The 19,628-nt window shown below is 50.3% G+C and overlaps 8 protein-coding genes across 8 annotated transcripts; 1 reads left to right on the forward strand and 7 right to left on the reverse strand.

Moving 5' to 3' along the window:
* Nucleotides 1-379: 379 nt before the first annotated feature.
* Nucleotides 380-2,414, reverse strand: COCVIDRAFT_101055 (hypothetical protein; the record flags this gene model as incomplete). The annotated part of the gene is made up of 4 exons (XM_014700492.1): nt 380-1,796; nt 1,851-1,885; nt 1,943-2,078; nt 2,134-2,414. 4 exons carry the CDS (start codon nt 2,412-2,414, stop codon nt 380-382), a joined length of 1,869 nt encoding a protein of 622 aa, XP_014555978.1.
* A 4,346-nt stretch (nt 2,415-6,760) lies between these two features.
* On the reverse strand, nt 6,761-9,427 carry COCVIDRAFT_27237 (hypothetical protein; the record flags this gene model as incomplete). The annotated part of the gene is made up of 5 exons (XM_014700493.1): nt 6,761-7,307; nt 7,375-8,107; nt 8,220-8,432; nt 8,510-9,135; nt 9,192-9,427. The coding sequence occupies 5 exons, from the start codon at nt 9,425-9,427 to the stop codon at nt 6,761-6,763; spliced, it is 2,355 nt and encodes a 784-aa protein (XP_014555979.1).
* Nucleotides 9,428-11,283: 1,856 nt separating this feature from the next.
* COCVIDRAFT_27238 (hypothetical protein) lies at nt 11,284-12,211 on the reverse strand (the record flags this gene model as incomplete). The annotated part of the gene is made up of 2 exons (XM_014700494.1): nt 11,284-11,808; nt 11,891-12,211. 2 exons carry the CDS (start codon nt 12,209-12,211, stop codon nt 11,284-11,286), a joined length of 846 nt encoding a protein of 281 aa, XP_014555980.1.
* Nucleotides 12,212-12,685: 474 nt separating this feature from the next.
* COCVIDRAFT_101120 (hypothetical protein) lies at nt 12,686-13,446 on the reverse strand (the record flags this gene model as incomplete). The annotated part of the gene is made up of 2 exons (XM_014700495.1): nt 12,686-12,900; nt 12,957-13,446. 2 exons carry the CDS (start codon nt 13,444-13,446, stop codon nt 12,686-12,688), a joined length of 705 nt encoding a protein of 234 aa, XP_014555981.1.
* Nucleotides 13,447-14,879: 1,433 nt separating this feature from the next.
* Nucleotides 14,880-15,628, forward strand: COCVIDRAFT_100958 (hypothetical protein; the record flags this gene model as incomplete). The annotated part of the gene is made up of 2 exons (XM_014700496.1): nt 14,880-15,359; nt 15,443-15,628. 2 exons carry the CDS (start codon nt 14,880-14,882, stop codon nt 15,626-15,628), a joined length of 666 nt encoding a protein of 221 aa, XP_014555982.1.
* A 202-nt stretch (nt 15,629-15,830) lies between these two features.
* Nucleotides 15,831-16,687, reverse strand: COCVIDRAFT_16597 (hypothetical protein; the record flags this gene model as incomplete). Its single annotated transcript, XM_014700436.1, has 3 exons — nt 15,831-16,252; nt 16,345-16,519; nt 16,598-16,687. The coding sequence occupies 3 exons, from the start codon at nt 16,685-16,687 to the stop codon at nt 15,831-15,833; spliced, it is 687 nt and encodes a 228-aa protein (XP_014555922.1).
* A 574-nt stretch (nt 16,688-17,261) lies between these two features.
* Nucleotides 17,262-18,182, reverse strand: COCVIDRAFT_100962 (hypothetical protein; the record flags this gene model as incomplete). Its single annotated transcript, XM_014700497.1, has 1 exon — nt 17,262-18,182. One exon carries the CDS (start codon nt 18,180-18,182, stop codon nt 17,262-17,264), a length of 921 nt encoding a protein of 306 aa, XP_014555983.1.
* A 403-nt stretch (nt 18,183-18,585) lies between these two features.
* Nucleotides 18,586-19,597, reverse strand: COCVIDRAFT_100982 (hypothetical protein; the record flags this gene model as incomplete). The annotated part of the gene is made up of 3 exons (XM_014700498.1): nt 18,586-18,999; nt 19,050-19,292; nt 19,346-19,597. The coding sequence occupies 3 exons, from the start codon at nt 19,595-19,597 to the stop codon at nt 18,586-18,588; spliced, it is 909 nt and encodes a 302-aa protein (XP_014555984.1).
* Between the last annotated feature and the right edge of the window lie 31 nt (nt 19,598-19,628).

Genomic DNA, 19,628 nt, shown 5'->3' on the forward strand with positions numbered 1-19,628 from the left:
TAATTGCATATCATGCGCCATAACAGGTTCACTGTTTCAGCTTGTCTCTCTCTACTTGATCTCTTCCAGTACACTATTCTGCCTTCCTGTTTATTTTCGAACGCAGAAAAACACTGAAACTGTTGCCGATTGTTCCTTCCTTAAGGAGAAGCAAATTCAAGAGTCACATATGTAGTACCATAACGATGTGTATAGCACATCAGCTGCTATATAACGTAATAGTCCCTACTCATCTGGGAGTACAAGAAATGGCTCTCGCCTTCAAACGGCTGCATTGAGAAGGATGGCAAGATCATCGAGCATTTAACGTGTATTCCAGATGGTCCCAATAAGATAGATAAACAAAAGGCTATCTACATACGACAAATTTCCTTCTCCTTTACTCCTCAGCTGCAGCATCAATAACATCCTGCGCCAACTTCTCCGCATGCGCATAAGTAACACCTTGTGTATGTCCCGGCGCTCCAAAAGGAAGAGAGCTAGAATCTATAACCCTCAATCCCTTGACTCCAAATACCCTGGCTTTCGAGTCTACCACAGCTCCATCGGAAACATTGCGACCCATTGCGCATGTCGCCGCTCCATGATGAATCGCGCCCATGCCCTTGGTGCGAATGTAATCAAGGATCTGAGCATCGGTCGTGGTATTCGCTCCTGGCGCAATTTCCGTGCCAAACGCAGAGATTCTTGATGCAATCGTTCGTGCGCGCCTATATGCCGCAACGGCCATTTCTTGGTCTTCTTTTGAGTCCAGCCATCCGATGTATACAATTGGTGCGACGGTATTGTCGGCAGATTGAATCGTAATGTTTCCTCTGCTGGAGGCGGAAGTAAGAATTGCGCCGATGACGCCAGTGTTACTGGCTGCTTGGGATGTGGAAAGCACGCGCTCGGAAGCTTGTAGTACGTATTCGACATTTGGCCAGTCGGAAGGTAGCTGATTTAGGTAGTCTTGAGTTGACTGGCTCATGTTTCTTGTATATTCTTCGGAGAATCTGTCCCACGCGGCAAAGTCGCTGGCTGGACTGCTCAGAGGGCCCGATCCGTTCTTGAGGTAGGATTCTACGGCGTCGTTGAAGGATGTGGCACTACGTGTCCAGGCGCTCCTACCAGGTACGTTTGAGGAGTGAGTGATGCCGCCGAGGGCAGGAGTGTCGTGGAGATTTCGACCCACACCCGGGAGATCAGATATTACGGGGATGTTGTGTTTTTCGAGCGCTACTCGCGGTCCAATACCAGAAACCATGAGGAGATGTGGAGAGTTGATGAAGCCACTAGATACGATGACTTCTTTGCGCGCATGAAGGATAAAAGGCCTCCTTCCTGCGACTGTGACATTGACTCCAAAAGCGCGCTTGTTCTCATCAAAAAGAAGATTACGCGCCATACATGACTGGTATATTTTCAATGAAGTCCTGGTAGCTGTCCGAGAGAGAAAAGCACTTTCCGTACTGCTTCTTGTGCTGTCTTCAGCGCGCAGCGTGAACGGCCAGTATCCGTAACCAAGTAAGTTTCCGTCTACGAAACTATTGGCTGCTTTAAACCCAGCTCCAGAGAATCCTTGAGGCCCAAATGAGGATATCGATTGAGCGTACTTTGGATAGCTTAAGTGTACTGGTCCTCCAGGACTATCAAAGCTGGACAGCGTGAAATTTACCGTAGCGTTTTCGGCGCGGTATCTGGTATCTGGCGGCGTGAAGGAGAAGCTCTTCTTCATGAAAGGGAACATATTGTCCCAGAGGTACGCTGGGTCTCCAGTTATATTGGCCATGGCAGCATACCAGCCTTTGGTTGCTCTGGATGTGGGAGTCAGTAGTTTGTAATAACATGCAAAGAAAATATTGTCGTACCTGTGGTAAATTTGCTGGTTGCGTGCTGAGCTTCCCTACAACAATGTTTAATCGTAGCCCAGCGATGCAAATTCTGAACTGGCTAAACTTACACCAAGAGTTTTACCCTGGGCATAGAAATACCTTCGTCCATTGGCACCTGGGATGGGTTCCGTAAAGTAGCCCCAATCTATCAATGGCTGGTAATCGTCTGAGCTTGGCCCAACATACATTGTGGAATAGTATGGTCTAGAAAAAATTGAATCGTAAGTATTGATACACATCTGTTTCAATTTCTACCTACATTTGACTGTAGTTGCCATTTGAAATCTCGTAGAAAGATCCCGCTTCTAGCACTGCGACCGTCTTATCTGGCAACGCCTCTGCAAGCCTCGATGCCGTAAGAGCGCCAGCAAGACCAGCTCCAACAACGACGTAATCAAATGTCGCATTTACACCAGGGTTGCCAAATGAATTGCCAAGAAGACGGCCTGGAGCATAGAATTGTTGAAGCAGGGTATCGCCATCAGAGTCCGCTGCGACAAAAACAGTCCAGAGACCGAGGATCTTTATGAAATGTCGCATTGCGGTTTCCTTTGTGCTACAACGCAATGCAAAAGAAACTGTAATAAATCAACGAGACAAACAGTCGCATCTTGACCATTTATACACTGGCGGTGAAGGAAGGACATGATTTCACGATCTGCAAGATCCAAACGCTATCATCTCAAAACTGCATTTCTGGTCGTGGTAAAGCTCTAGCAAAGCAATGGTGGCTTGCAGGAGATCTCCACTATAGATTTACATTGATCGTGCACGGCAACCCTCATTGGATACGAAGCCCCCGGTGCAAGGATTGACGGCTGACGGATCGGAGCGGCACCGTCAGCTAGCGGCGATGGATGCAGCACCCGGTTCAAGGGAATAAGAAAAGCGTAAGGCGTGGTATTTAGTCAGCCATGCACCACTTTCCATTCGCGGATTTTTGACCGGGTTTGGTGATCATGTACATGCGTTTTACTCGAGAAGAATTTCTGTTTCTAGATTAGGCAACTGGTTTTACTAAATCCTCCAGGAAACTTTCCGCATACAACTTTACCGTCTCGAAAGTAAAAGCCTAATACGCATGTATTGCTTCTTTGACTTCATGCTTATGCAGCCTCTCAGCAAACCATCGCAACTTCAAAGAAGCCGAGAATAAGCTAACAATGTCAAAACAATATTATGGTATTTGGGTAGTTTTAAGGGTTCGAGATCGCCAAATCGCGTTTGCTAAACATCGAAAGCAACCATCTAGGTTTCTTCTTATCGTACATGTGGTGTTGGCAAAAAGTCGCTAGATCAATGCATAATTGTGTTAAATAGAGAACAGACAGTTTGATGGTAGATATGGAAAGCCTTACCGAGGTCTCGCCGAGCAAGCTGCTAAAGTTCGTCCAATCCATTATAGATTGCCACGATACTCAAAGGCTAAGTTGACGGAACAACCCTAGAGCCTGTCGATCTCATCAAATTGCAGCCATACATGTACTCAATGTATGTGTATCTCTCGATTCGAAGTCTCAACAGATCCTTCTGAATCTATCGTGATCTAAACCTTATTATTATTATTCTCATATATGTGTCAAAACATCTCAAGGGCCTCGCGATATTGCGCAAATTGGCATACCGGATTTAGTAACGTGCACGACTTACTGTCAGGAGTAACCCGGGCACTGACAGAATACATAGTCTGCTCTGCAGCATGTTGTTACTACATACTTGGATACTATTCAACAAGCTCCTCTAGCACTTTCCACTCTATTTGTGTACTTATTCCCTTAAATATTGGCGCCTAAGCCCCTAAGATCTATATCTCAACCGCGCTCTTCTTGTTAAAAATATAGTGATGGATACCAAAAATCGCATAAACCACTGTCGGAGTGAATCATGACCATGTACGAAAATGAAAAATTCCATTGCAGCTGAGAAGAAAAGTTTCCACAGTGGCGTCCCATGTATTGTGTTGTACGAGTAAAAGATAAGCACCTGCCCTGGGATATACCGACAAATAATTGAGTTTGATGGTGCCGAACCGCTATCCCGTGTGTACCTTCAAGTGTGTCTGTTAGTACTTACCGAGCCCACGTGGCAAAGAAACGCTTAGAAGGGGAGTGAATAGACGGCTGTAATTCGGTTCATCACTAGTATGTAGATAGTAAGCTGATGTTAATGACTTGTCTATGCTGCAGAAAAGAAGCTTATTTATACGCAGCTGTCACTTCTGCACCTTTGTCTTCTTGTTTCAGCAAATCGCGACACAACTGCAGTCCTCCTGATTCTTCCTACATCGCTCCACACGCTTCAATTTTTTATTCATTTGAAAAATGCACCTTGCTAGCCTTTATCTTCTCATTCTTAGCGGGACTCTCACCCTTGCTTCACCTCCTCCGAGCTCAGTTTGGTCGGTTACAACTAACAATTGTAGCAACGCCGTAAAAAACTGTATGTGGGAAAAGAAGCTGCGAAACGTTGTTATTTATGGTTTTACCATCGGCGTCTGTAGACCTTAAGATCTCCATATATTTAACTATCATATCTCTTTCTGACCTAATCTACAGCAATGGCAAGGCCGAACTTCAGAAGGAGGCTCCGGAAAATTACTGTAGTTGGGATTGAATGAGCCAGCGAGTGTGTAGGGTCAGCATTAGGGTTGAATCAGTTAGGCGTGGCAGGAGTCAAGGTGTTGCAGCTCTACACAGCTGCACATCTCCCTCATTTCAAGACGCTTCCTCTACGCGACAGATAAAACTTGATTGGCAGTTAGAAAATACACTGTCATCTTTTTGATACACGCCAACATGTTAAGATTCTTCTTCGCGCGGCTCTCTCCAGTTCAAGACATGAAAGCAGGCTTGAACATATTGACAGCTGGGGAAAGAGGGCTATGTTGGAGTCTAGGATATATGAGTGAAACCTATAGTATTTATCTACACTATACAAGACCTCGCAACATTCTCATACGTCAGTGGCGTCACTACCCGTTCGGACTCTATCAGGAACCCGAATGTCCGAGATGCACACAGCCACCGCCACAGCCACACATCGGCGAGATATCACTGTATACTCCGCTCCGCAACATTGCATCCATCCACACCACTACACCTCATGTTTTCGTCCGTTCCATTCAATTCAAAATCAAGAAAAAAAAAGCTGATGCCTAATCCCGACCCTCACCCGACGGAATACTTCGCCAAAAACCCGGTACACAGCCACTAGCCACCTACGCGTTCCGCCCGGTCCCGTTCCCCCATTCGTCCGCCATGTATCCCTAATCATGCGCCACCCAAAGAAAAACACTCACACACGGGATACAAGGCAGCAACAATCCACAAGGAGGCGCCAATCGCTCCACTCTAACCAAACCAAACAAACAAACAAGAAAACCATGGAAGAAAAAACAAGGAAAGACTAAAAGAGGGAGATTTAGCGCGTTGAACACGCTAACGCGCCATCACATGATCCATCCTTCAGCCTAGCCCTTCCATTTCCCCCTTTAGTCCAACAGTAATAAATCCCTCTAGTTATCATCGCCTTCATCTGACTCATAACCCTCCTCATGCACGCCAGCCTCACGCCCCCCCCCCTGCCCTCTAACACCTCCAAACAAAGCCAACAATGCGCAACCAAAAAAAGGGCGTTTTAAGGTAACCAGGCAAAAAAACACATAAGATGACGTAGAAATGTCTCATACCGGGACTTCCAGAAATTGCCAAGTAGGGGAGGAGTTCGGGGCGTATGTGTGTGTGTGCGTGAGACAGACCAGGAAAGATAGACTAGTGGCGTAGCCCGGTAGTAGTGTAGTATAGCTGGTAGATGTTAGGGGGAGGGGGGTGGCTGCCTGCGAACACCTGCAACCTGAGTACGCCATAAATCCACATGATGCTTGTTACACCCACCCACCCACACAAACACACACAAAAAAAAGTGGTCTAGTCGCTTTGTGGCATAATCAGGCACACTGCCGCCTCCGTAAATATGATCCAAGGGCGCGAATACCGGTCTAGAATGTCGGGGTGGGAATGCAAAGTCAGCAAGGCAAGGCTGTAGCGTGCACGAAATATGCGAGTGTTGACGGGGTGGGCGGGTCAGGCAGAATCCTACTAGGCATCAAGAACGGGGGCAGGGGTATGTATGTGTGGAATGTGTGTGTATGTGTGTGTGAGTGGGTGGGTTGGGTAAGATTTTAATTTATACCACGCGCGCGCATATGCGCATGCGATCTGGTGGCACGGTTGAATTTTTGGGGGCCGAAGCGGTATTAAGATGGTGGCCTTGTCCTGAAAAGGTAAACTTGACTTCATGTCTTGGATTCCTAGGGACAACAATGCGAAAAAAATGTAAGATTCAGGTGCACAGTAAAGACTATCTTTTGGTAGTGTTTTGATGTTGTGCTTCTTCCTATTTTTTCTTATTCATGTGATAATAAACTACAATTAACTCGTACAAAAGGTTGAGATGAATGATAAAGAAAATAATCAACGAGTGGTATAATATGCTTCTGCGCCTTCCCATTTCCCTTCCAATTTCGCATTTTGAATATAACAAGGGGCATTTCAATTCGTAGAATGTGTGGCGTGCCATGCATGTACCAGCCATGCCTCTCCCCCATATCTCTTGACCAGATGTGACGTAAGGAAAAAAAAGACAAAAACAAATTACAGTTTAAGATGTAGACTTGGAGAGATCATAGTCGCTCGGGGAAGAGATTTATGTACAATGAGCGCGCTTGTGGGGGTATGGGTAGGGAATTGTGAGGAGAGTGTTATGGACAGATAAAAAAAGGGGCGAACCGAAACCGTTGCCCAAACTCCTTTCCCAATGCAGTGATCAATCAAACTCCTCGAAGAAAAGAAAAGAAAGAAAACCCAGTGGCAAAATCTGACAGACGTTTATCTGCGGCCTTGCTGCTGGAGCGCCATGACGGCTTGCTCCAGCTGCTTGAGCCGCGAGTCCTTTTCCTCGTTCTCTTGTCGCAGACGCTTGATCTCAGAGCGCATCTCGTCATTGTCGCGCTCAGAGACTTCAGAGTCAGAGGCACCACGCTTGCGCTTCATGCTGATGTCCTCTTCCTCGCGGTACTCCATTGGACGGATGTAAGGTGACTCTGGAGCATGTGACTCACGGATGGGGGAGCCTTCAATCTCGCGACGAACCATGTCACGGCGAATGACGAGTCCGTGCAAGTCTGCTGACATTGACGTTCTCCGGTGGACGCGGCGGATGTGTTCAGCGAGATTCTCTTTCCGCGTGAAGCCGGCGCCGGAGCTGCGCTTGCAGTCAGGGAACGGACAAAAAAGCGACTTCTTAGTTCCACCGTGCATCTTGTGGACCTCTCGCTCGTGGCGGAGAAGGCCACCGCTGTAAGTGAATCCCTGAAGCTTTTCGCAGCCCTTGGCATTGCATTTGTAGGGACGATCATGCTTGTCCATGTGTTTGCTGTAGGCTAGGGTTAGTAATCTGTAGTTTCAAGTTGTAATATTGGGGTGCGGGGAACAAAACTTACCTCCATTCGCACTTGCGATCAAATGATACGCCCTGGCACTCTTGGTACTTGCAGACCATCTTGCCGTCTTCGTTGCGCGGCGGCTCCTCGGCGCGCTTATAGCTGTGGTTCTTCCGTAGGGATCCGTCGTCGTCACCATCTTGCGAGGAGTCGACGGACAAACCTCTGCTGTGGGATCTTGGGGGACTAGCAGCCAGTGATTGTCTGCGCTCTCCGGCCGTTGGTGAAGTCATGATGGGAGAGCGCGGACAGCTCAGGCTAACTGGAGTGGGCATGTCGCCGAGTAATGAGTTGACTGAGGAAGTGCGCTTGTGCTCGTGGGGAGCAGGCAGAGTAGGCGCGGTGGTGGGAGCGAGATCAGTCATGTTGAAGTGGGAGGGAGAGTAGTGGTAGTAAGGGGAGGAGTTCAAGTTGAGGGGGGCCTCAGGTTGGCGATATATAGAAGGCGACGCGAAGCCCGTTTGTGGCGGAGCAAACAAGTCGTCGTCCGGGACGGTGATGACTCTGATTGTCGGGTTATGCGCAGTGTTAATCAGATGACGCGGAGGGAGTTGAGGTGGCAACGCGGAGTGGTGCCAAGAGGGAGTAGGGTGAGTAGGATTATGGAGATTGCCAAGGTGCGGATAGGCCGTGAGTGGCGCAGCAGAGCCTGGACTATGAGGCGAATACAAATTAACGGGCTGGACTGGCTGGTAGTAGGGTGCGGCATGGGCGTAATAAGTATCTTCTGGCGCTGGATTAGTTAGCGGGTTGTGCGAGATGCTTCCAGGCTGAAACCTGGGTGTCGAGAGCAGGCGTGAGTCAAACACAGACGGGACAGCACACGACTGTGACTAGGCACTTACTTGCAACCGCCTCTGGGGCCGCCCTTGACCCTGCCTGACTCTCCACCAAGGCCGGCAGCCTGCCCGTCGTCCCAAAGTCGGATTCCCAGGTTTCCGTGTTTCGTGCCTGGAACACGCCGTGCCCAAGATCCACCCGCGCGTTTGCTGCTTGTGCATGCAGAGAGGCGCCCTGCTGCGCCTGAGAGCCAATCAGCGCCCGGCCCAGGCTGACATCTACAATGCGTTAGCCTCGACCTCTACGCCGCCGGCTGTGTACTAGACACAACCCCAAAGAAGCTTGCAACACCTACAGTCGGACGATGCACCGCTATCCCACGGCAGCGATATGTTCTGCAGCAAACACTCCAGCGGCACTCGCGCTCGCTCGTTGCCCATCTGCTCCCCGCCCTGTCCCTGTCCCTGGCCTTGACCCTGGCCTTGACCCGCGCACTCGTAGAACATCCAGCACACTCCCCACAGTACTGCCAGCGACGGCTTGATCGTCCACGGGAACGACGTGCTCAGCGCCTGTGGCTTCTCGGCGAATTCAGCGAACCAACCCAGCATCTTGCGTTGCTTTTTGTCGTGCCCACCCCGCAGCAACTCCTCAAGCACCTTACGCGACAGTGCCGCGACCAGGTCAGTCTGCAGGCGCAGCAGCAAGTGCTCGTAATTCGCAATGAAGCTGTCGTCGAGCACCAGCCCCGCCTCGAGGCCTTGGGCGAGCAGCCACTCGTCGCCATACTGCCCGCGGCAGTCTGCAAGCACGTTGATGGCGCCGTGCACGGCAGCCAAGAGTTGGATAATTTCGTTCATGGAACGCCCCTCGACGATCGCCGCATTGCTGTGTTTGAGGAAGAGGGCGCTGTTACTCGCAGTCGCTGAAAAAGCGTTTCCTGTACTAGCACCGACTTTGCCGTCGAGTGTGCTGAGCATCCTACGGCCGGCACATGTGAGCCAGATGAAACCAAACAAAAGCTTCCAAAAACGTACTGTTGCACCTTGTCTCCAGCCAGGTTTCGACTTGCGGGAGCAGCCGAAGCCGGCGTGTGCGACTCGCCCGACGATCGGAATAGCCTTACGCCAAGTCTGCCCGAGTCGATTGATGAGCCATTGTGCACACGCGGCTCGACACGTCGACGAAGCTGCTTGACAAATAGCAGAATGCGAAGGGTAAGGATAATGCTCGTCTGCTTGCTGCACCGCTGCTGCTGCCGAACAACAGCCATGGCTAAGCGAAAAGGACGGGTCCTACTGCGTAGGGCGTATGCGTATCTTCCTTTACGGACGTATGGGGTAAGAAGGGAGACGTGTACTGAACAACTTCGCCCCTCGCGAAGGTTGCCGGAAAGTATTATAGTTCCAGTCCGCAATGCGCTGTCCACGATTACTACCAGCTGAGAGCGCCTGCCGGTGAGCCTGCCAGGGCGGATTCTAGGCTGTCAAGCCACGCTGCATGGCCACAGCTCGTCTGATTGGCTGCAGCGCAAGTTTGCTCCCATGCACAGCCACCTGACTGACTGCCTAGGGCATCCATGCTACACCAAATACCACCTCTCGCCCTATCATTTTCCCACCCCGGTAAACCAGCGCAGTCACGCATCCCGTCGACGAAGAGGCGCAGCTCTTTTTTGTTGGAATTTCATGCCCTAACCCCTCATGACGGCCAGCCCAGCACTAGCAGCCCAGCACGTATCCCCCGACCGCCGCTGTTTTGTCGCTGCCTGGGAATCATCCTTCGCTCGCCATGTTTTAATGCATCAGTGACACTCAGAAACAGCAACCTGAGTCGCGGACACGACAAAGAAGGTTGTCCTCATTCTGTCGTTCCCCTCGGGATCTGCGACTGGGATTGTAACGACCGCGCCACCTTATCACGCCTTGCTCGTGCTTGCCTGTGCGCTACTTGCCCTTCCGAAACAGGCGTTGCAACACACACCACAACCAAATCCGTCACATTACTGGCTCGCAATCCCTCCCATCACCACCCCCACGTGACCGTTTTCGTCCTTGAACAAACCTTAATTCCTCAGCTTCCAAACCTCGAATCCTCAGACCGGCCCTTTTCTCTCAATCACAAACCGCTCTCTTACCCAAATCCACAAGGGTCACCCCATTGTGCACATATCCATCTGTCTATCTAAGCGAATTCGCGGGGGAGAACGGGGGAGATTTGATTCGGCTGCATGTTTCCTACTCACTCCATCTTGCATTAAACAGGAATCGACCTATTCTGGGGGAGGGACAGAGACCAGTTTCGGATGCCCGTGCGACCGAAAGCAATCAAGAAAAGGCGCCTGAGGCGGACAATGTGTCAAAACATTCCGGTTTGAGAAAAATGACAATTTCTGCAACATTTCTAACTTAGTGCCTTCCTTTTGCGGGATTCTCTTTCTTCGCTTTGCCTTCTACATTCTGTTTTTCTTTCCTTTGTTCTGTGATTTGAAATTATACATGGGTCTGGGGGTAACAAACTATGTATAGGCGAGATTCTAGATGCGAGTAGATATGGTAAGCCTCGTCTCTCTCCCCCCCTTCCCTTCTCAAAACAGAAACATGAGTATTTGAGTATTGTGACGTTTAGGCCAAGGCAAAGTTTTTGGAAAAGCCAAGGTGCCTGAGGATTTCTGTTTTCTTCTTCTTTTGTAATACTTGACCGACTGGTGTGGTTCTTGACTGCGTCAAACTTGTTGCAGGAAAAAACCTCTTTCCGTGACGGGTTTAGACTTTTCTGACGCCCTTGTCTCTCACCTAGCACCCATCATGTCTATCAAAAAGAAGACATAGAGACAAGCGTTTGACTTGGAAAACGATAATTTGGAAAACGTCAATTTTGGCAAGAGCGACAACTTTGACATGCGCCTCTGGAGCGATAGGCGATTACGATTTGTCTTTCTGTTACCAGGCTACAAGGACACAAGAATAGAAAGGCGAAACACAGAGGAGACCGCTATTCACATTTGGTAGAGAAGTGTTATCATGCCCGTGGTTAGTATATTGTACAGCAGCCATACGCCGGTGCTACACCGGCTAAGGCATTTTCCACACACACCCCCCCGTCGTCATTCATCTGCATTCGTCCCATCTACGACCTCAGGCCCAACAGGAAGCTGCCGCCGCTTGACCCACCACCATTGCCAGCAGCCCCGCCAGGCAGGTAGCTGATGTTCGGGTTTCTTGCCAGAATCTGTGCAATGTCCTTTTGAGATTCCAGCCGCCTGATCAGAACAAGGCCATCACCACTCTTTGCCACCGCCTTGCTAATCGTGTCCGCCGCCTCAGCCTCACCCTCTGCGCGAATAACATTGGCCTGTCTTTCCTGCTCTGCCTTTTCTACAATGAATCGCGCGCGCTCCGCTTCTTGCTGTGCGATTTGCTTCTCCTCAACCGCCTTGGTGAATTCCTTGCCAAACGTCATGTGTGTGATGGAGACGTCTTCGAGCGCAATGTTGAACTCGTTGGCGCGCTTCAGTAGATCGGCGCGAATGCGGTTCGACACGGCCTCTCGCTGCGTAATGAGTTCTGCAGCGTCGAATTGGGCGACAATGGCTTTGAGGACTTCGTTTCCGATAGAGGGAAGGACCCTCTCGTCGTAGTCAAGACCGAGGTTCTAATAATCTGTCAACATCTTTAATCCCCCAAACACCTGCTTTCAACAAGCCATGGTATTTCTTTCGTGGTTGCATCCTTACCTGGTAGATTTTAGGCAGTTGCTTAACCTCCGGTCGGTGCAACACCCTCAGTGTCAAGGTAACCATCTGCAAGTCCTTGCTTCCCGTCGTCGTGCTGATGTTCCTCGGCTTAGTCCGAACATCGAACACGACGGCCCGCTGCAGCCATGGAATCAGGAAATGTGTGCCCTCGTTGACGACAGTCTCCTTGACTCCCGACAGACGGTCGAAGATGATTGCGCGGGTACCGCCCTTGACATCGTAGATGGAGGATTGTACCACGCTGGCACCAATGGCGGCGGGAACAACCCAGCGAAAGAGAGACGTGGGAATCGCGGCCATGTTGGGCGGTTGAGAGGGGGGACGACTGGATGGTGGGAGGCGGCAATGGTTCGAGTGCGGAGGATTATGAGAAGTGGATGATGCTTCTACATGTGGCCCGTGCTTTGCGGCGAACCATGCTCATGATTGGCGCACCATGACCGTTGCCTGACGGATAGTCTGGATCGGATGGGGAATTCAGATTGGCATTTTAAGGCATTACAAACCTGTTGTTAAGCTGTTTGTGTGAGTTCATCGTATTCCACAACTGATTCCGAGAATCCGCAGCGCATGGCAAAGTTGAAAGGCGGGGTTGCAAGTCAGACTGGAGGCACTCGATATTATAGCACGGGTGCACCCAAAACGACTTCAAAGTGATGTATTCGAAAACGCCGATTATCTTATGCAAGTATGCAACAATCCAAGGTCGCTTGAGCCTATCTCATGCTAATTCAAGAATGCTCTACCATCATCCATAGCCTGTACACAATCCGCTCACTGCTGCTCAATGAAGCCCTTGTGCTCCTTGTGCGCCTTGTACCAGTAGCTATCCTCCTTCTTCGGCCGTAGCTCCTCAGAGAGCTTGTCGAGAATAACCGCCAGTAGCTTCTGGCGGCCTTCCTCGTTCTCTGCGTCGCGGTTCCATACAGCAATCTGGACCGCGTTCCAACGAACGCTGTATGAAATGCCACAAATGTCATCATTAAAAGCTTGGCATGGTCAGTAAAGTTTATAATGACGAAAGATGGCTGGAAATAGAACTTACAAGCTCGCTTCGTTTCAACGGCCCCTTGCAACACATCACCTACAGCGAGCAGACACATTTCGTGCCAGAATTGCGCTGCAAGGTCCTTGCTGACTTTAAAGTACCATGCTCCTCCACGCGTATTTCGTGGGTCCTCCCATACTGGCTTGACGCCCAAGTGAAAGAGATGTATCGAGTCGCGCAGTTTGAGGTTCTCAACCGGAATGTTGTTGAAGTGCTGGTAAAACTCCTTGACCGACACAATTTGATCACCCAGGGGCTTGGGGCGTGTGAGATATTCTTCCGATGCCGTCGCCTTGTCCTTGGGCGGTGCTTGCTGTCCCTTTTCGGCCCAGAACATCCACTTGAAGCGGAATTCGGGAACACGCACCGATTTGAAGATGTTGTTGAGCATTGCGGTTCCACGTGCGGGTGATGCGGTTGCTGCCTGCTCTTCAGAAGATGCAGCGGGGAGGTTGGAAGTGCTGAGCGCGGGGAATCGGCCAGCCATGATGAATGATTGTTGAATAAATTAAGTGACGGAACGACGTAGGCTCAAGGGGATTCCTCTTTAAATGCCGATGTGTGATCAAAAATCAATCTTGGACTCTTACGTGACCTTGTTGGCTAAGGTACACTGTGCTTGGTGGCGTAGAGACTTTCCAGAGAAGAGACACTGAAATGTGGTAGCGAGCAGGAATCCTAATCTGTGCAGAGTCAGCATTTAAGTAGCAAAGATAAATCGTGACAAAACGAATAGACATGAGATGTGCTGTGAAACATGGCCGAGGTTGGGAATATCCGGGACTTGAAATGCGAGGCAGATCTGGGACTGTTTGCTGGGTTTGAAGGCAGAAAGATGTTTGAGGGTGAGCAATTGCAAAGCTCTTACATCTTCGCCTAGGCATCTAAACGCTGCAAAGCCTGAAACGGTAGTGGTGCGGACATGTCGTTGGACAGCACATGAAGATAACCCGAAAATGTAGGTGTTTACACGTACAAGGAATCCATGGTGAAACCATGGCTGAGGAAGATATATGACTGATATCAGACATCTCAAGGCTGTCGGGACGAAAGTCCTTACACCAGGCTTCCGCCAAGCACGCCCGACAGACAAATAGCCAGAGGAGCCAGCGAATTGAAGGGGATTGAGTGGTCGACTAGAAGAATGACAGGAAACTTAAAACATACCTAACACTAGTCCGCACGTTTCTCTTGTAACCTAACAGCAATATGTTGACACCCCGATGGTAATGCTCGTCGACCAGCTGAAAGAGGGGCAATTGCGTTCACACCGACAGTTTACTCGCACGTGAAGAGGTGTTCAGCAGCAACAAAGGCTTGGCAGACAGAGAAAACAAAGGACTGGCGGAGAAGACGTTGGAAGAAGTGAATATGTTGTAAGGCAAGATAGGGGACCCTTTAAAGAGGCTCGATCGGAGAGAGAAGGTCAGCCATGCAGACGCCCGCTCTGACTACGTTTCAAGACCCCGTTTCAAGACCCCTGCTGACACCAATGGGAATGGACCTGAGGCCTCAGGCCAACGTACAACGCAACAAGCCACACGGCCGGCGTCGGTATGCACCTCCATCCGACATGCATTCGGATCATACCGACTGCAGGCAGTTCCCCCTCAGAAGTAAATATGTAATGCTGATCTTTGTCCGATTAAAGGATGCTAGCTAGGGCTGGCGAGGCGAGGCGGGCGGGCGGGGGTGACGTAGCAATCCTGCCGCCGGTCTATCTTTTTGCGCACGTTCGGCGCACCCGTTCCGCAAAAGAATGGTCCAGCGGCGCGCGCCCGAACTTTTGCACAACTTTTTTTAAGCCGTCCACTCTGTATTAAACATCACACCCGTGTTACCTTTCCCCTTCGTATAGCCCCTCCCTCTCACATTCGCCAAGGTGACGACCCTGTTTGATTAATACCGCCGAAGAAAGCCATGGCACAGTACACGCACGACTCAGTTCCGCATCGCACGAAGCCCAGCTCCTCGCCGTCCATGTCGTCGCAATCCGCGCTTGCATCAACAAACGCTACAGACGGTACGGCGACAAACGCAAGCGACTATGGTACTTCAGATACAGATAGCACACTCTCTGAATCCAGCGAAGAGCCCAGCAGCGACGAGAGCTCAAGCGAGGAAGAAGAAGACGAAGATGACGACGGCGAAGACACACAAATGGAGCTAGACGAAGCAAAGGGCGCAGACGGCGTCGTCAACCTCCGCGCAAACAGAGGCACAAAACCCATCATGAAGCTGACAAAGGCCGAAATGGGACCTGACATCAGAGGTTTTCTCAAGGACTTCCTGCCGCGCCTCAAGGCCGCAAACGAAGAGCTCGAGGCACAGAAGCGGGCGGGTACATTGAGGAGACTGGATGCCGAGGACCAGGAAGAAGGCGAGCCGTACATTGAAATGGTGAGTGTTGTGCCTGTTTGGTAAAAAAAAAAATTAAAATGGCAAAGACAAGTCCCAAGTTTTTTGCTAACCAAACGACCTAGGATCTCGGACTCGGCGTGCTGGAAGAAAAAGATCCAAACGCAGCGGAGAGCGACACCGAAGACACGAGTGACGCCGACGAAGAAGACGGTAACAAAGAAAAGGATGTCTTGGGAAAACTACTGGGGCGACGAGAAAAACCCGACCCGGCCAAAATCGAGGTTCTTCCAAACACGACCGGCTCATGATGCGACGAATCCACGTTTTAGATCCGAGGTTTTCCGTTTGGGGGACAAACATCTCAAAGAAATAACCACCTGACAATCGTGTCCCTAACGAGGAGGCGAGGGAAACATTGATAACCCCCCAATGCTACAATTCCCCGGCGTACCAAATCCGACGCTCGCGCTAAATTTCCCCCCAAAACCGTAACCGCGACATCGCCACCACTCAATGTCCCATCCCGCCCTTCGCCCACGTCGCATCCGCATTCTCATGAATCTGCGGCACCTCGATATACTCCCTGACCCCCCTCTTCCTCGTATAATCACTCTCAAACCTCTGATCCCTCTCCTTCATCCTCTCCTCAAAATCCGGCATCTGGTCTTCGGCCGTATAACTCGTCATAAGCTGCGGGGGACCCAAGGGCAACTTATCGCCTCGATCCGTCTGCCATAAGTGGTAGATCTTGCCGTACAGTTGGATCACTTCTTCCATCTCCCGGTTCTCGGCTAGTTCCCAGGCGGCTTCCGGGATGGACGAGGGGCGCGGCATGATTAGCATACCGGATTTCACTTCAAAGACGTGCGAGTGCCAGAGTTTCTGCTCCGAGGCCGGAAGGGTGTCGTAGAGTTTGGGCGAAATCATGTATTCTGAGTTTGGCCTAGTCAGTACGGTACTATTTACTTCCTTTCAAGTAGAGAAAAGGGAATGGGCGTAGGGGGGGGAGGCGGATGTAACGCACCAATACCAATAATACGAGCCCCTGCCTCAGCCGAGTCGTAAAGAATACACTGCCGCACTTCTTCATTGACATGCGCACAGTAGTGATTTGCCTCCACGGCAGCACGCTTGGGATCGTCGGCATACGCGTGGAACGCATTAAGATGGGCGCAGACGCGCTTTACAGGCGCAAAATTCTATGCGAAAATAATCAGTCATGAAGTGTTGTACTCAGATAACTATCTTTTTTTTTTGGGAGAGACTACAAAACTTACCTGAGTCGCTCCAGCACCTGTTTCGAGTGTTTTATTATACGTGCTTTCTGCTTCGCCGGCTGTTTTGTTGTTTACGGGGAGTGCGTCCATGGTACTGTCGTGTTGGGAGTTCGCTTCTGATGAAGTGATTGTGGGCTTTTTTGTTGATTGAGACTTTCAGGCTGTTTGTTGTGGAGAAATCCGTAAAGTAGTAGGAGTATTTTACTGTGTGATGTAGCGATTGACGTCATGATGACTTTTGATTTGGGTCAGGGATGGATTCATTGCATGATGGATGTATTCAGTAGTCGCATGTTTTTTTTGAGACAGGAATGGTAGTTGAGGGTTCTTATTGCATGGTTGTTTGCTTGTTTTTGTAAGGTATGGTCGCTGCTTCATGAGCTCACTATTTTGGATTCTCATGTGTAAAGGCATACGATCTGAGTTTCAGCATAGGGGAGCAATCAATTATATCTCATCTTAGTATGGAGAGCTGAAAGTTATACAATGTATTCTTCCATTGAGTTTGTTATACCAACATAACTAAAGAATAGAAACTTGAAAGCCGGTGTTAAAGAAAGCTCCTAAAATATCAAAACTACACCATCTACCTCCCCAAACCAACCACTCATTCTCTATCAACCCAAACCCCACAACTCTTCCTTCCCCTCCACCTCCCACACACTCATCCAACCCTCCTCACCAAAACCCCCATCCAAACCCTAACCCCAACCCACTTCTCCCCCCTTCCCCCCACAACTCCCCCATCCAAATCCCCCCTCCTAACCTCCCTCTCCCTAACCCCCAGGACCTCAAACCCACTCTCCGCCGCCTTCTCCAGCACCTCATCAACCTTATGCAAAAAACTCCTTCCCCTAACCTTAACCCCTTGCTGACTCACGAACCCCGCCTGCCCACCCAACCTCCCCATTTCATGGTGCATATTGGTAATCAGCGCTACACCAGAGGGTAAGAGTAAGGAAGAGAGGGTAGAGAAGAAATTTGAGAGGGGAATGTGTTCGAGGACGAGGGTGGAGAGGATGGCGTGGACGGCGGGGATGGGCAAGGAGGAAGGGGGGGAGGAGAAGATGTCACAGCAGTGTAAGTCCCAGGTTTCCGGGGGATAAGGGGAGAGTTTTGAGTGGGCGATGGTGAGCATGGCGGGTGAGAAGTCGATGCCGATGATCTTAGTGCGAGATTGGGAGGGAGCAGGGGTTTGGGTGAAGTGGCGTAAGAGTTTGAGTGTGTTGCGGCCGGTGCCGCAGCCGAGGTCGAGGATGCGGAGGGGGCTTTCTGAGGAGGAGGAGGAAGTTGAGGGGTTGGGATTGGGGATTTGGGAGAGGAAGGTGGGCAGGAAGGCGGCTAGTTCGATGTCGTCGATGGCTTGGAGCATGTTGCCGTCCGAGTCATATTGGGAGGCCCATTGGTTGTATGCGTCTTGCGTGGGTATGTGGTGGATTGGTACTTGGGGTCGTGGCTGGATAGTAGATGTATTTGCTTGATCTGATTCGACAGTTGAAAAAGATGTGTTTGCGTCAATGGTGGGTGGTTTGACATCCACAAGAGAAGTGTCGAATGTCATGTCAATAGTCGTTGGTTGTGTCATTTTTCTCAATCTGAGTATAGGTAAATTGGAAGAGAAAGAGCTTGAATTGCTTTGTTGTCGTTCTTATCGTGCTGGATGGGTGCCTGACACCATCTATATAGTTGTGGTCCCTTAGCCAATGAATCTTCTCCACGCCCTCCCCATGCTGAACTTGTATTCAGAATTGCCTAATCGGGAAATATGTCGTGCAGGCCCCCGTGACATGACTCACATCTGCGCCCTCTGCCGTGTTCTGGCTCGCACTAAAGAACATTAGCCATCTGCTTGCCTTTCATCTAATCACAATCCATTGTTCCAAGATAGAGTCCAGACAATCCACACACGTATCAGCAGTGTCCTGCATGGTATTCACATCTAGTTGTTAATATTACAGGTCGTAAAGCGTACATACAATCCCTCGAGTCTATCCAGACTTCTCAAAATACTTTGCCAAAATCCGCTCTCGATGCGTGACCAGGTGTTTACATGCCATCAACGCGTCGCGCAACCGCGTGTCCACCCATCCCTTGCCCAGCTTATCATCCAACAGCAAATGTGTGTATGCAAAAACACTCGCATCAAACAAGCCCGGTCTCTGCGCTCCAAAGAACCAATCGTCCTTTCCCAGCAGCGTTTCCAATGCAGCAAAAGCCTCGCTTGCCTGGTTATACAACGTCTCGTCGCTGATGATGCTGGAGAATTTGGCGAGTTCGGCTTCGGCGGCTGAGCGCAGTTCGCGGGATATTGCGAGACGTACAAACGAGTTGCGCGAGGTCGGTAGGATATACAGAGGCTCGGCAATGGTGGTGGAATTCTGGGAGAGATACACAGCGTACAGCTAGCATATGTTAGTCGTAGCCCAAATATTCCTTTCTAAGCCAGACGTACCCAGGCTCTGCGTATGCGGTGGTCTATCAGACTCAAGTATGCCTCGTATCGCGCATCTCCTGGCTCTTCAATTGCCTTGTCGCTATTGTTCATTGCCCAGCGCTGCAGCTTATTCGACGGTACAGGTTGTGATGGCTTGATTGAATCCGAGGAGGGAATGACGAATGGTAGAGAGCCACTTGGAGACGCATGGTTGTTCGCTGAGGCTATTCGGAACGGTATCTTGGAGAACTTGAGATATGCCTGCGACATGGTGAGCCTGTGGTGGGGTAATGAATGCGCAACCAGGTACTGACCTGCCATTTCAGGCACGCTGGATTATAGGATGGTGCCCCTCGCCGAGCACCCTCCTCTGTAGTGAAGACGTACAGCACGTGTGCATTATGGTGTTGTGGTGCTCGCTGCGGGAACTCGTTGACGGGGTATGTGAGGAGCGGGAATTGGTCGAAAAGTTGCTTTATCGGTGCAGGGACTGAAAAGATGCCACCCGACGATGGCGATTCCCTACTACTCGCAGCAGCAACATTGCTTCTGCCGGACCGCGACATGCTAGCCGTGTGTGGTGATGGCGGCAATGAT

Source organism: Bipolaris victoriae (genome assembly GCF_000527765.1).
Source record: "Bipolaris victoriae FI3 unplaced genomic scaffold scaffold_49, whole genome shotgun sequence".
Taxonomy (NCBI): domain Eukaryota; kingdom Fungi; phylum Ascomycota; class Dothideomycetes; order Pleosporales; family Pleosporaceae; genus Bipolaris; species Bipolaris victoriae.